Raw genomic sequence first — 14642 nt, 5'->3', positions numbered from 1 at the left:
TCTATTGAGCTCTGCAGTGATTTCAGGAGCTGTGGTCTTGCGATCCACTCTAACAATTCACTTTAGAGTCCGACGGTCTCTCTGAGACAACTTTGACTTTCGACCAGACCTGTGCTTGGCTGAGGACATTTTCCCTTCTCTTTCAAAAACAGTCATTACTTTTGAGACATTACCTCTTGAAACGCCAAACATTCGGGCACTTTCTGTTACACTAGCACCTGCCATTCGAGCACCAACAATTTGGCCTCTTTGAAAGTCTGAGAGGTCTGCCATTTTTAGAAGGTTGTAACCAATTTCCTTAAATTTCTGTAAAAAAAGGTAGTTTTAAAAAATATATCAAATAACATATTTTTTTTAAAAAATAAAATATGTCAAGTTTTGATTGATTTGAACATGTTCAAACATCATGATGCCAAAAAGTCAAGTGTTTCCATTTTTTTGTCCACCTCTGTATATTGTTAGCAGCAGATAAAAAGCTCTTAAATATTGTCTCTGTCCAGGATTGATTTTCAGTATTAGCATATCTTGAGACATATCTTGTGCATAAAATTAATGAAGACTGTAGGAAATTATTCTTACTAAAAAATACTTCTACTAGATAAAAGGGATTTGTTTGTTTGTTTGTTTTTAGTTTGCAGAATGGTGTTTAAGTTATGGGCAACATGGATGTCGGACACCAGATACCCCTTTTTCTCTTTTTGAAGGTAGTGGACACTTTATTTATTTATTTATTTATTTATTTATTTATTAATTATTATTTGGATTTGTATGCTGCCCCTCTCCGAAGACTCGGGGCGGCTCACAACAAGTGTAAAACAAATCATAAATAATTCAATTAATTAAAATATTTAAAGATTTAAAAAACCCCATGTACTAACAGACACACACACAGGCATACCATGTATAAATTAAATGTGCCCAGGGGGAGATGTTTAGTTCCCCCATGCCTGACGGCAAAGGTGGGTTTTGAGGAGTTTACGGAAGGCAGGAAGAGTAGGGGCAGTTCTGATCTCCGGGGGGAGTTGGTTCCAGAGAGTCGGTGCCGCCACAGAGAAGGCTCTCCCCCTGGGGCCCGCCAACCAACATTGTTTAGTTGACGGGACCCAGAGGAGGCCCATTCTGTGGGACCTAATCGGTCGCTGGGATTCGTGCGGCAGAAGGCGGTCTCGGAGATATTCTGGTCCGATGCCATGAAGGGCTTTAAAGGTCATAACCAACACTTTGAATTGTGACCGGAAACTGATCGGCAGCCAATGCAGACTGCGGAGTGATGGTGAAACATGGGCATACCTGGGTAAGCCCATGACTGCTCTCGTAGCTGCATTCTGCACGATCTGAAGTTTCCGAACACTTTTCAAAGGTAGCCCCATGTAGAGAGCATTACAGTAGTCGAACCTCGAGGTGATGAGGGCATGAGTGACTGTGAGCAATGAGTCCCGGTCCAGATAGGGCCGCAACTGGTGCACCAGGCGAACCTGGGCAAACGCCCCCCTCGCCACAGCTGAGAGATGGTTTTCTAATGTGAGCTGTGGATCGAGGAGGACGCCCAAGTTGCGGACCCTCTCTGAGGGGGTCAGTAATTCCCCCCCCCCCAGGGTAATGGATGGACAGATGGGATTGTCCTTGGGAGGCAGAACCCACAGCCACTCCGTCTTATCCGGGTTGAGTTTGAGTCTATTGACACCCATCCAGGCCCCAACAGCCTCCAGGCACCGGCACATCACTTCCACCGCTTCGTTGCCTGGGCATGGGGTGGAGATGTAAAGCTTGGTATCATCGGCATATTGATGATACCTCACCCCATGTCCTTGGATGATCTCACCCAGCGGTTTCATGTAGATGTTAAATAGCAAGGGGGAGAGGAACGACCCCTGAGGCACTCCACAAGGGAGAGACCTCGGAGCCGACCTCTGACCCCCCACTAACACCGACTGCGACCGGCCAGAGAGGTAGGAGGAGAACCACTGAAGCACAGTGCCTCCCAACCCCTCCAACCGGTGCAGAAGGATACCATGGTCGATGGTATCGAAAGCCGCTGAGAGATCGAGGAGCCCCAGGACAGAGGATAAACCCCTGTCCCGGGCCCGCCAGAGATCATCCATCAACGCGACCAAAGCGGTTTCCGTGCTGTAACCGGGCCTGAAACCCGACTGCTGGGGACCTAGATAATCGGCTTCTTCCAAGGACCGCTGGAGCTGGAGTGCCACCACCTTCTCAACAACCTTCCCCATAAAGGGAAGGTTGGAGACTGGACGATAGTTGTTAAGTACGGCTGGGTCCAGGGAAGGCTTCTTGAGGAGGGGGCGCACAAGCGCTTCTTTATAGAGTGTTGGAAAAACTCCCCTCCCCAAGGAAGCGTTGGTGATCTCCTGGGCCCAGCTCCGTGTCACCTCCCTGCTGGCCGAGACCAACCAGGAGGGACACGGATCCAGTAGACAGGTGGCGGAACTCACAGCTCCAATGACCTTGTCCACTTCATCAGGTGTCACCAGATCAAACTCTTCCCAGACAGGTGGACAAGTACGTGCCCCAGTCACCTCGACTGACTCGTTGTCAGTCGACTCTGTTTTACAATTGGAGTCGAGGTCGGCCCGGATCTGAGCGACTTTATCAGCGAAAAACGTGTTAAACTCCTCGGCGCTACTCTGCAAGGGCTCCCCAACTCCCTCCTGATTAAGAAGGGAGCGGGTCACCCTAAACAGAGCGGCTGGGCGGGATTCCGCTGATGCAATCAAGGCGGCATGGTACGCGCATCTTGCCGCCTTGAGCGCCACTTTGTAAGTCTTAATAAAAGCTCTTACAAGTGTTCGATCAGATTCAGACCTACTCTTCCTCCATCGCTTCTCTAGACGTCTCTTTTGGCGTTTCAACTCCCGGAGCTCCTCGTTGAACCATGGGGCTCTACGGGGTCTAGCGCCACGGAGAGGTCGCAAAGGCGCAATCCGGTCGAGAGCCTCCGCAGCAGCCGTATTCCAGGCCTCCGCAAGAGACTCCGCCGAACTGTGGATGAGTGCCTCTGGAATAACCCCAAGCGCCGTCTGAAAGCCCTCTGGGTCCATCAGGCGTCTGGGGCGGAACATCTTCATTGGTTCCGCCTCCCTGCGGGGAAGGATTGGAGCCAGGAAGTCAAGCCGTAGTAGAAAATGGTCTGACCATGACAAAGGCAATGCTTCTAAGCCCCTTAGTCTCAGACCATTTCTCAATTGCTCGGAAAGGAATACCATGTCAGGCGCGTGCCCTCCCTCGTGAGTCGGACCCTGTGCTACTTGAGTCAGGTCCATGGCTGTCATGGTGGCCATGAACTCCTGTGCCAACCCAGAGGTTTCGCCGAGTGACGGCAGGTTGAAGTCCCCCAGGACAATGAGTCCGGGGAACTCCACCGCCAACCCGGCTACCTCCTCGAGTAGCACAGGCAGGGCTTTTGACACGCAGCTGGGAGGCAGGTACGTGAGAAATAAGCCCACCTGGACCCCTAAGTCCAACTTCAACAAGAGAGACTCGCAACCCGCAATTTCCGGAGCAATGAGTCTACGCAGGCAAAGGCTCTCCCTGGCTATAATAGCCATTCCTCCCCCCCTTCCCTGGGGTCGAGGTTGATGCCATATCCGAAACCCGGCTGGGCAAATTTCAGAGAGAGGAACACCTCCCTCCGGGCCCAGCCAGGTTTCGGTAATACACGCCAGGTCGGCCTCCTCATCCAGGATCAGATCCCGGATGAGGAGAGCTTTATTTACCACCGACCTGGCGTTAAGCAGCAGCAACCTGAGTCCAGGGCCAGAGTTACACTCATCACCAGTACCCAAGATTGGGCTCACAGAGCCAGAACAAGGGACCGTTATTAAGCAACGGTCCCTCGTTCCCCTGGAACGGCTAGCTTTTAACTGAATGATGGTAATAATTGGGATTGGATAACTGAAATATGGTCTCATACACTCAAATTTCTGCAAAAGCTAATAATAGCATACATATGGATCAAAACAAATTATTTGCAACTGAAGGTTATATTTCTGTATGTAGTTTCCTGCATCTTTGCCCGCCAGATGTGTAGGGATTATTTATTAGTTGAGAATTCTGGTATGCAGTTATCCCAACAGAAGTAAAAAATGCCCTTGGTTAAATTAGGCTTCTATTACAGCAGACAAATGGGTTGTGACTGGGTTTTATATTGGTTTTTTGGGGGGTGGGGGGGGAGAAATGTCTGCCTTACTAAAATGGATTTTCCTTATCCATGGCAAACTGAAACATAACGAAAAATCATTTGAGGCCCTCAAAGTCAAAGTGACAAAAAGAAAAATAATTTAAATTTAATAATAATACAACATGGATTTCTCTGTCCCTCTTCTATAACATATTGGAATTGCTCATACTATATTATAATATACATTTATATAATACTGGAAATATTTTGTGTAGCCTAATATTGCAGATACTGAGAGATAATATCCCTTCGTAAGGTTTTTGGCTAGTTTATGGCACATCTGAAATTAATTAATTCAGAAACTATCCTGTTTCACCCTTCCATCTAAAAACACTTTCAGTTCATTCTTCACTCAGAAAATTTTATTACATCTAGTTGCTTGATACATATTTCATTATTACCCTAAATAAATTATTGCAAAATACATGTTTTCTGCTCTTCTAAAGCAATCTTCCATCCTAGCTGCCTTGCAGAAATAATGTAAAATTACCAGATTTCTTTAGCTAGTATGAATATTTGCTAATAATTCTGGGAATTGAAGGCCAAGCATCTGTTTAAGCATAATTATTGTTTGTCTGTTATTGTTTTTTATAGGAATGGCTGGAACAATATATTTTCTTGCTGATCTTCTGATACCGACCAAAGCCAGATTCCCAGCTTTTGAACTATAAATTCCTTTTCAGTCAATTTAAATACTGACAAGTTATTCAGTTCTTTGGAAAAGGTAGATTAAGCAGGCTATTTTCTCATTTTTTGGCTAGAAAATTCAAACCCTAAGAGGAGTATTAATGTTTACATTCTCTTCTCTATCTGATCTACTTTTAAAAGTTAGTAGCCTTTTTTGTAAACATTCTAGGTTCACATAATGCAGTTTTGTCTGTTTTACTGAAGGGGCTGCAACTTGACTAATATTTTTTGAAGATAAAAAGTATAAAAGTCAATTATTTTGCCTTGCTTAGTAACTATATGATAGATCTTGAAATTATTATCTGGCAAGAAATATTCCTTGTGTTGGGACTCCCAAAACATAACTATGGCTATGGCTAACACAAGAATTTATCAAAGCCATTTCAGAAACATATATCCTTCTGATTTCTATGCATGTTCCTTGTTAAAACAAATGCACTGCTGTCTTTATCAGCAGCTTGTCATCTAACTATAACTCTTGGATAAATGTCCCTATCTTCAGTGAGTGCTTTAAAGCTGTTTATAGCACACTTCCAGCAGGAATTGAATATGTGTTGATATATTTACCGCTGCATTTTTCTTATCTGTGACAGATTAGAACAATGTGACTTATAGCATAGGACCTGTCAGAAATCTTTTTGTTAATGGCCGTGTATCGCTGAGTATTTATCAGTAGCTTTTAAACTCTAAAAAAATATTATATTAAAAAAGAATTTACCAGTAGCCTAGTATTAGCTTGAATTAAGGTAAAATGCAAACTACTTCAGCTTTAAGAAAAGGCTGAAATGATTCTTCTCACATTGTTAAATTAAAAACTGGCTGATCTTGCAAGGCAAATACTGAAATATGCATTTCATTCAAGAGAGAGAAGTAGCTGACTTAATGATTAAAAGGGACTGTTACGTAGTTCTTGCATCTTATAGTGGCATAAGTTATTTTGAGACTGCAATAGTTTCCAATATGAACTGGAGGAAGAAAAGATACAGTTACCTAGATGTTCATCAAAACTTTCAGACAGCAGTATTCAGGATGTTGAATATCATCTTAATAAAAGTATCTTGTTCATTTGACTGTTAGATACTGTATAAGCTCTGTTTATGTGGATAATTAGTTTGAAGCCTTTGGAACATATTCCAGTCTGCTTTGGTATTAAGGTTTGTTTAATTAAAACTGTTTTGGACAAATATCTCACTTTATGTTTTTTCTAAATGTCAAATATATATGGAGAGAGAATATAATAGCTCTTTAAAGGAAGGAAATTCTACAAACGATCAGAGTACAACTCTGCTGTATAAATTAAAAATAATCTACACAAATAAGGAATCCCCCAAGTCAACCTCAGTTTTTGATAACCATACGGACATTCAATTCAATTCAGTTCAATTTTATTAGATTTGTATGCTGCCCTTCTCCGAAAACTCGGGGCGGCTCACAAAATAAGTATAAAAACAAAGTGTACACGACAAATCTAATATATTAAAAAAGTAAAAGTAAACCCTATATAATACACAGTCAGACATAGTTATATTGTGGAGGGGTTTTGAGATCAAGTGGCTTATTAATGTCATCTTCAGGCATACAAACAGACATATACATCCCACTATTCCAGGAATGGGTTCCAGATTCTCCATTGCACTTCGCACATGGGCGGATACTAAAAATTGTATCCACAAAAGTAAAAAACAAGATGGTGCCTATGGCGCTGCTGAGAGAACTGGCTCAGGGGCGTGGCAGGCCTAGGTCACTGCCGGTTCCAGCGACACAGGCCGCCAAGTTATTAATGGTTCTATAGAACTGGTCTGAAACAGTAGGAACCCACCTCTGCACTATTCCCTTTTTGGATAAGTGGCCTAATTAAGTCAAGTTGGTTAGATTTTGCTACCATAAGTTTTTCTTATATCAAGTTTGTTGGGAGGATATGTCCATCTTGTTTTCTGTGCAACCATGCAAAAGTAGATAGAGCATGGAGCACGGGGAACGGGGGGGACACTGAAACTAGCTCTCTATCCTTGAGAAAAAGAGATGGAATTACAATACCATCTTTGGAGTCTTCGGAGAAAGGCGGCATACAAATCTAATAAATAATAATAATAACAAGCTGCAAGGGAGGCATCCTTGAATACATTTTAATCAAGCTGTGAATGGAGAAACAAGATTGCTCATACATGCTTGTGGTACTAGAAAACAGGATTGGGGCAGTGGGATAAGAACTGATAAAGTAGAAGAATGTAATCCATAAATGAGATGCCTAAAGAGGAGAAAAGCATGGCCCAAGACAGCTGAGGCCAGTAGGCTGCCCTCGTTGGATTAGGATGAGTAGGCCGTGCTGTTTTGTATCTAAAGAATCTTCAGAAACAATTAGGAGAGGGGAGAAAGATGCATCTCCTGCTGCCCTGAGATCAACTGTGCTGGATGCAGCCTGCAGCCTTTAAATCAAGGAGTTGCCATAATCTTTGTGTCTTTAGCTACAGCTTTTTATCCCAGGGGGCTAATTGTGACAGGTTTGGAATATCAGCATAGTGATTCATTCATTCATGTAATAAATTTATATGGCCGTCCATCTCATATATATGGCTCTGGGAGGCTGACAGAATAAGAACTGTCTTTGCTATGACTAATTTTGTTTAGAAGAAAGTATCGCCTCATTCAGAACATTTATGCCAGTAGGTATTTTGAAGGCCACGAAAACTATAGGCAGAGATAATTATATTCTTCAAGCTGTGGGACTTGAGAAAATCAATTCCCTTGACCCCTACCTTGGACTCTTCTGGGACAGTAATTGTGTTATTAGCATCTTTTTAAAAAACCTCAACATGTGAAAATATGTTTATTACAATGTAATATAATTTATTATAACATAGTGGATGTTTGCTGCCCCTGGGATAACTGCCTGATAAAAGTAAATAGCATGTTTTGATTTAACAGCTGTATAATTTTTATGTTCTCAATGTGCCTAAAATCAATATTATATCTAATTTAAATGTATAAAGGTTTTACTGTATACAGAAGTTATTAATTACATAGGCAATGCAATTTTAGTCCTTTGCTCAAATGTTATGTGCTAATTGTATGTCTCCACTGCCAAGAGATGGCAGTATAGTTCAATGCTTTTTTTTACTACCAATATGCTGATAAAAAGAGGTAAAGATAAAAAGACCAAGTGCTTACATAAAAATAAATTCAAAAGCATCTTAAATTTTAATCACATGGAACAATATTGATCATTGTGTTGATAAAGAGCCAGTTTTTATGCCAAAAGTGAAAACGCGTCATCTTTAATTGTCTTTCTATTATAAAACAGTAATAATTTCTGCTCTGCTTCCACTCAGCAATCTGTTGCCCTACAGATATTGATAAATTCAAGGTTTTTTATTTATAACCTCAAATCATACATAATTAAGTCATACTACCCTTGTTAACTGCCATTGTTAAAGGCATATAAATAAATATATGGATATTAAACAAGGAAAGGGCATCATGTACAAATGTTGCGTCTATCATTTTTTACTTGGCATGAGGAGGCAGACAGACAAGCTTTTTAAAAATTATCTGAAATGTCCATTATATAAAAAATGTATGAAATTAATTTCACTTTAAGATAATAAAGGAACATTTTTAATGTTCTTTAAAACCCTTAACTACTAAGAGGTTATGTTAACTTGTATTAATTATTAAGTTATTACTGTGAAATCAAAAGGTGTTTTAATTAATTTTAATTATACTGCCATTTTGCAGTTTGCAGATGGTCACTAGGATATTCTTGAAGGATAATTAAATATATAGTCAGATATTAACATATTTGTTATATTAAATAGCATGCAAATGACAAAATATCTTCAGTAATTAGACAAAAAACATTGATTCATCTTTCAATGGCAACATAATTCTGTTGCCTCCAGAATTGCTTGATCCTTTATCATTTATTTTTGTCACTTTTGAAAACATCCCAGGTCTTTTTACCAGTAAACTGGGATATGAAAGTATATTGAAATTGAATCTTTCTTAGTTAGATGTTCGTGTAACTGATCATTTATAAAGGAACTGGAACAATCCCTCTTTGGGGGATGCTGCTGAATCTACTGAAGATGTGTACCTTTAAGGAATTCTACTTGAAGAAAAGGTTCTTGTGAAGTACCGTATGTTCCTTATATGATCTAGACAAGCAACTAAGGGAAAGCTACACCTCACAAAACTATTGGGCTGATGTATGAAGCAGCTGAGAAATATCCACATAGATGAGACTTTATCCATAAATGATGCAAAAATAAGCAAAATTATCATGCATTTGTGGATATCAATTAACCCTATTTGACATTTTATCTAATAATTGCATATATTTATAGAGATTGGTTTCTGTGTCTATGTATCAATATAATTATATATGATATAATTTATTTAGTATAATTGGAACACAATGGAGGAGAAATTGCATAGTCACCACAAATATTTACCATGCCAGATATCATGAACCAAAGGCTTATAGCCATTTATTCTTTAAAAAGTTATTAACTTAGTTTCCCCAAAACGAATGTCTATATTGATCTTCGATTGCATGAAAAACACTAGAAAGGAGTATGGGTAATAACATAGGGGACTTTGAATGAAAAGAATCTACTATTGAACAGAGCAAATAAATAAGCCCTAACATTTCTTGAAAAGATTTCATCAATCCTTGAAAATTTCCAGCAAGTGGTTCAAGTTCCGATTGGGCATGGTTTGTGTTGTTCACAGCAGCCACAATTTGTCACAGTTTTTACAGTGACTGTAACTAAAACCATGATGGGCTGTTCCTCTAAATCATCAACAAATCTAGTTGGAGCCAGGCCCATAAATAGTTGCTATTCAGCATGCACCAGAATGCACAACTGGGACAAATGCTTCATGTGACGACTATTGGACATAATCAGATTCAGTCTCATATTTCCAGCATTTGTCTTCATTTTAAAATAGTTCATCTCCTTCCCTTCAGCAGTCTTGGGTAGTTTTGAATGGAGGGGAAAATAAATTTGTGGAAAATTAGTGGAGCATAATTTCTTTCTCCAAAAGAACTCTGGATTCTACTGGATAGATTCATTTCACTTAGTTTCATGCAAAACAGAGCATCTGTTCCTTTTACTATGAAGCTTTCCTGAGCTTGTGGTGGTCTTCCTTCTCATGTGTTATACTAATCCACGGATATCAAACTTGAAGCATTACGTTGCCATTGTGATGTTTTGTGGTGTTTTTTTTCCATTTGCAGAGCTGGGGTGGGTGTGACCTGTGCATAACTCATCTGGCCCAGTTTGACACCCCTATACTAATCCTTTCTGAGCTCTCACTATTGCTCAGACCAGGAAACTAAAACCAGATAGCTGTATGCTGAGCAATATTTTTGCCTCACGGTGCTTGTATGATCTGAAAATGGAAGGCATAGTCTTTAATCCTTTCTCATGGTCAGTTTCCCAGTCTAAATGAGGTTGACTACACCCTCTGCAGGGTAAATAGACCAATTCTGTTGGTCTTCCCCTGTCCTCTCAAGGATTTTGATGGATTTCTGGCAATCACTAGGAAAAAATAATTGGCAACAAGAAGCAACCCAGTTTTTCAACATGATTGCTCCTGAACGACCTCTGCAAATCAACCTTAGTCCCTTGCATACTGAAAACAAAACAGGTGTTAAGCCATAATAAACATCTGGAATTCCATTTGGCCTGTGAACTGATGAAATGGGCACGGTTTTCTCTTTTATAACTTCTACCACCTCTGTACCTATGCCTCTTCTGGCCCTTTGAGTACAAATGGAAACAAAGTTGACTGGAAGTTTGCTAGCACATCTTTCTAAGAGGGCAATATTTTCAACCTTGAAAGAGGCTGTGGTGTATTCCCTATAAGAAAGAGATACACACAAATCCAGCTTGGATTTGACAGCCATTATCCCGTTTCCAAGCCTTCCTTTTGGGGTAAAGGTATTGAAAGGGTGGTAGGCAAACAATGACAAAATATTCTAAAGAAATCATCTGGACCACTTTCAAATAAGATTATTAAGGATTAATCGTGGACTCCTGGAATGCATCTGAAGGTGGTTGAAGTGGTTCTACTACTACCTTAGCAATAGGGATGGTTTTCAGTTACTTTCTCTATCAGTTTGTAAATGTAAGTGTTACGCTGACATGCGCCACCTCCACACATGCGCATAGCTTCCAGTGCATGCCCTTTACTCACACACTCCATTCGCAGATGCATCCAGACATAAGCCGCCCCGAGTCTGCGGAGAGGGGCGGCCTACAAATCTAAATAATAAATTAATAAATAAATAAAAATGTGCCTAAATAGGAAGGCATTACTTCCAGGCAGGTGGGTGGGCCACCTACAGTCGGTGCTATCAGTTCACCTGAACGGGTCCAGACCGGCAGCATGCCATCTCTGCTTTGCAAGTGATCCAGTTGGTAGTGATTGGTGAGAAAACATCAACCTCATTGACCTCCATACATATAACACTCATTCCCTTCACTGCTTAACATTTCACAAACTCATTGGGATAATTTATTTGTCAGTGTATGCATCAGTGTTTTAAATATATTGATGATACCCAGTTATACGTTGCCCTCCTAGGCTATAGCAAAGATCCAATAGAAAGTTTTTCCTTATGTTTCAAAGTTGTAGGTTGAAATAATGCAGGTTGAGACTGAGCTCAAGCAAGATAGAGTTGCTGTTTGTCTAGCAGGTTTCATAATTAATATCGATATTGATTTGTATGTGGAGTGGTAGATCCATAACCCAGGAATCCTCTTAGCCTACTACTACTACTACACAGCAATTGCTGAATGGGCAAATGGAAGCCATGAGCAAGGGAGGAGATTGTCAGATTCTGTTGGGGACTAATTGCAACCTGTAGAGAATAAGAAAAATTATCTCAATGGAAATATGCAATAATCATTACTGGGGCCAAGGGACTGAAACATTTTAAAGCCGTGAGGTGGGGAGAGAAGAAAGAAAAGAGGATCACGAGCACTGTCTGATTATATCAGAATGTAGAATTGTAGAATTGAAAGGGATTTCAGAGAGTTAGTCCAACCCCCTGCCTAAGGCAGAAGACTATATACCATTCTAGACAAATGGGTTTTAAATTGTTTTTTAAACTGTTCATTTTTAGATATTGCTTCCTTATTGTACGCAGCTCAGGTCCTTCGAGAGTTGGGTGGCATATGAGTTAAATAAATATCGGTCTAATCTTTTCTCAAAAACCCAGTGATGGAGCACCCACAACTCCCTGAGGCAAGCTATTCAACTGATTACTTGTTTTCACTATCAGGGAAGTTCTCCCTAATTCCAGGTTGGATCTCTCTTTAACAAGCTTCCATGTATTGCTTCTTGTCTACCCTCAGTTACCCTAACTCTTGTTACACTAGAGATACCTACTCTAAAACCTTAACTCATAGTGTCATCTCCAGACCTCTTATCATATTTGTTATTCTTCTCTGCACTCTTTCTGTTCTGTCTGGGTGCCCCCAGACTTCAACACCAACTGGAAAAAACAGCCAGACACGCTGGTAAAAGCAAAGGCACTTTATAGTTTGAAAAATAAACACAGAGAAAAACCTGTTCTTTCCAACAGGCAGGCTATGAGGCTTCACAGCAGAGTCCTGACGGCCAGACAATACAGCAGACTTCTTGCTGGCACACACACCACTGTAGAGAATAAGACCCACGCCTTTCCCCCCAAGGTTTCAGCCTTCAATGCCACAAGCCAGAATCAGAGACGCCAAAGATCACAGCCAGGTCCCAGGACTCCCAAAGATAATACTCCACAATACAGGAAGGGTGGGTCTGCCTTTTCAGCCTTTCTGGGGAGAAATACACCCAAACCCAGCTGTTTCCTATTTAGGGCTGAAAATATCTGGCTAATTGTCCCCTTCGTTGTGCTGCTCTTCTCTGCCTGAGATCGATGATGGCTTGTGCATTTTCATCTAAGGACTCCAGGCTGCTTGCTGGGGAGAGCTCCACCCCGGGGGACTCAGGCTGTTCTCCCTCTCCCTCGGCCTGATATTCCTCCTCCCCGTCTGCCTGGGCCTCCTCCTCCTCCTCCTGTTCCTCCTCCTCCCCCTCTGAGCATGGAGCCGGCAGAGAATCAGCCGTTCCCTGAGGAACCTCAGACGGAATCACAACACTTTCTAGGATCTCAGTATCTTTTTTGTATTGTGGCAACCAGAATTGGATGCAGTATTTCAAATGCGGTTTCATGAGTGAAGTATAATGTAGAGCTACCATTTCTCATGATCTTGATACTATTCCACTTTTGATTCAACCTAGGACTGCGGCTGTAGCACACTGCTGGCTCATAATTTTTTTTCTATTTTTTAAAAATAATTTTTATTTCAATTTTCCAAGTTAAAAACAAAGCAACATACAAGACAAACATATAAATCACATATAAATAAAATATGATTCCACTAATACAGCTTTACATCATTGGAATTCTCCTTCCCAATTCTACATTTTCCTAGTTATAGCTATTGTCTTATCTTTACCTATTCATTATATACACTATTATCTATTATCCAATAATTATATACTCTTATATACACTATATATACATTAACTTACAACCATTAAGATTTAAGGTTACATCTGTTACATTTTCCCTTTCTTATCACATTTTTATGACATTTCATTCAATCATATCATCTATCCCAAATTTTATAGCAATAGCACTTAGACTTATATACTGCTTCACAGTGCTTTAAAGCCCTCTCTAAGCAGTTTACAGAGAGTAAGCATATTGCTCCCAACAATCTGGCTCCTCATTTTACCCACCTCAGAAAGATGGAAGGCTGAGTCAACCTTGAGCCTGGTGAGATTCGATCTGCCAAATTGCTGGCAGCTAGTGATTAGCAGAAGAAGCTTGTAGTACTGCATTCTAACCATTGCATCACCAAGGCTCTTTATAGTACCATGTTTCCTCTCTCTCAGTTCCATGGTTAGTTTATTCATTTCTGCACATTCTAACACCTTTTTTTACAATCATAGCATTTGAGGGGTTCATAAGTTATTGATGGTCCGTAAGTGTGAGAAAAGACCCTCTATTCCCTTATATAACCTTTTGTTCTGATAAGGGAAAAGCTGTTGCAGAATCACGCTATGACTATATAATAAAAATGTACTTTGGCATGTTAATCTGTTATTAGCCTTAATAAACAGAATATGTCTGCCTGTAGAGAGGAGTAATTTATGGTCAGTATGTGGGATATCGGAGCAAGCTGACCCAATAAAAACATAAACTTGGGACAAAAATGGTTCTATAGGAGTTTGAAGATAATAGGTATTTTTAATATGTTGGAAAGTACCGAAAATACCAAAGACAAGAGCCAAGTGCTCTAAAAGCCTGCCAGAACTCATTATATAAGAGTATTGTGTAAAGGAGGAGTGTCTTGAAGGAGCAAGATGAGGGGTACAGAGATAGATGTATAAATATATGGCATTTTGTATTTGGAAATTACCTCTGTGATACAGAACAATATCTTGAGCCTATCCCTTATGTCTGTCTTGTGCAATATTGTACTGAATAAAAGCTTTTTCTTTTATTATTCTTATTACTGTATTCTTCTGGACTCCTGTTGTTTTATCTCACAATAAGACACTTTGATGCTTTACAGTTACTACTGTTAAGCCAAGTACCAGGTATTCTATACCTGTGCATTTAGTTTTTCTTGTCTAAATGCAGGACATAACTTTCCTTATCCCTGAAGTTAACATTGACTCGGCTTGACATACCTGGGAA

The 14642-nt window shown here is 40.5% G+C and overlaps 1 protein-coding gene across 2 annotated transcripts in view; it reads left to right on the top strand.

Moving 5' to 3' along the window:
• LANCL1 (LanC like glutathione S-transferase 1) overlaps nucleotides 1-6071 on the top strand; it is a 52660-nt gene extending 46589 nt beyond the window's left edge. For both annotated transcript variants that reach the window (XM_070732173.1, XM_070732172.1), the window contains exons 9-10: nucleotides 632-704; nucleotides 4793-6071. In XM_070732173.1, coding sequence (XP_070588274.1) covers nucleotides 632-704; nucleotides 4793-4869 — 150 coding nt within the window. In that variant the 3' untranslated portion in view covers nucleotides 4870-6071. The remainder of the gene's footprint in view (nucleotides 1-631; nucleotides 705-4792) is intronic.
• The last annotated feature ends 8571 nt before the right edge of the window (nucleotides 6072-14642 follow it).

This window comes from Erythrolamprus reginae, chromosome 1 (genome assembly GCF_031021105.1).
Source record: "Erythrolamprus reginae isolate rEryReg1 chromosome 1, rEryReg1.hap1, whole genome shotgun sequence".
NCBI lineage: Eukaryota > Metazoa > Chordata > Lepidosauria > Squamata > Dipsadidae > Erythrolamprus > Erythrolamprus reginae.
This window is presented reverse-complemented; position numbering and strand designations above follow the sequence as displayed.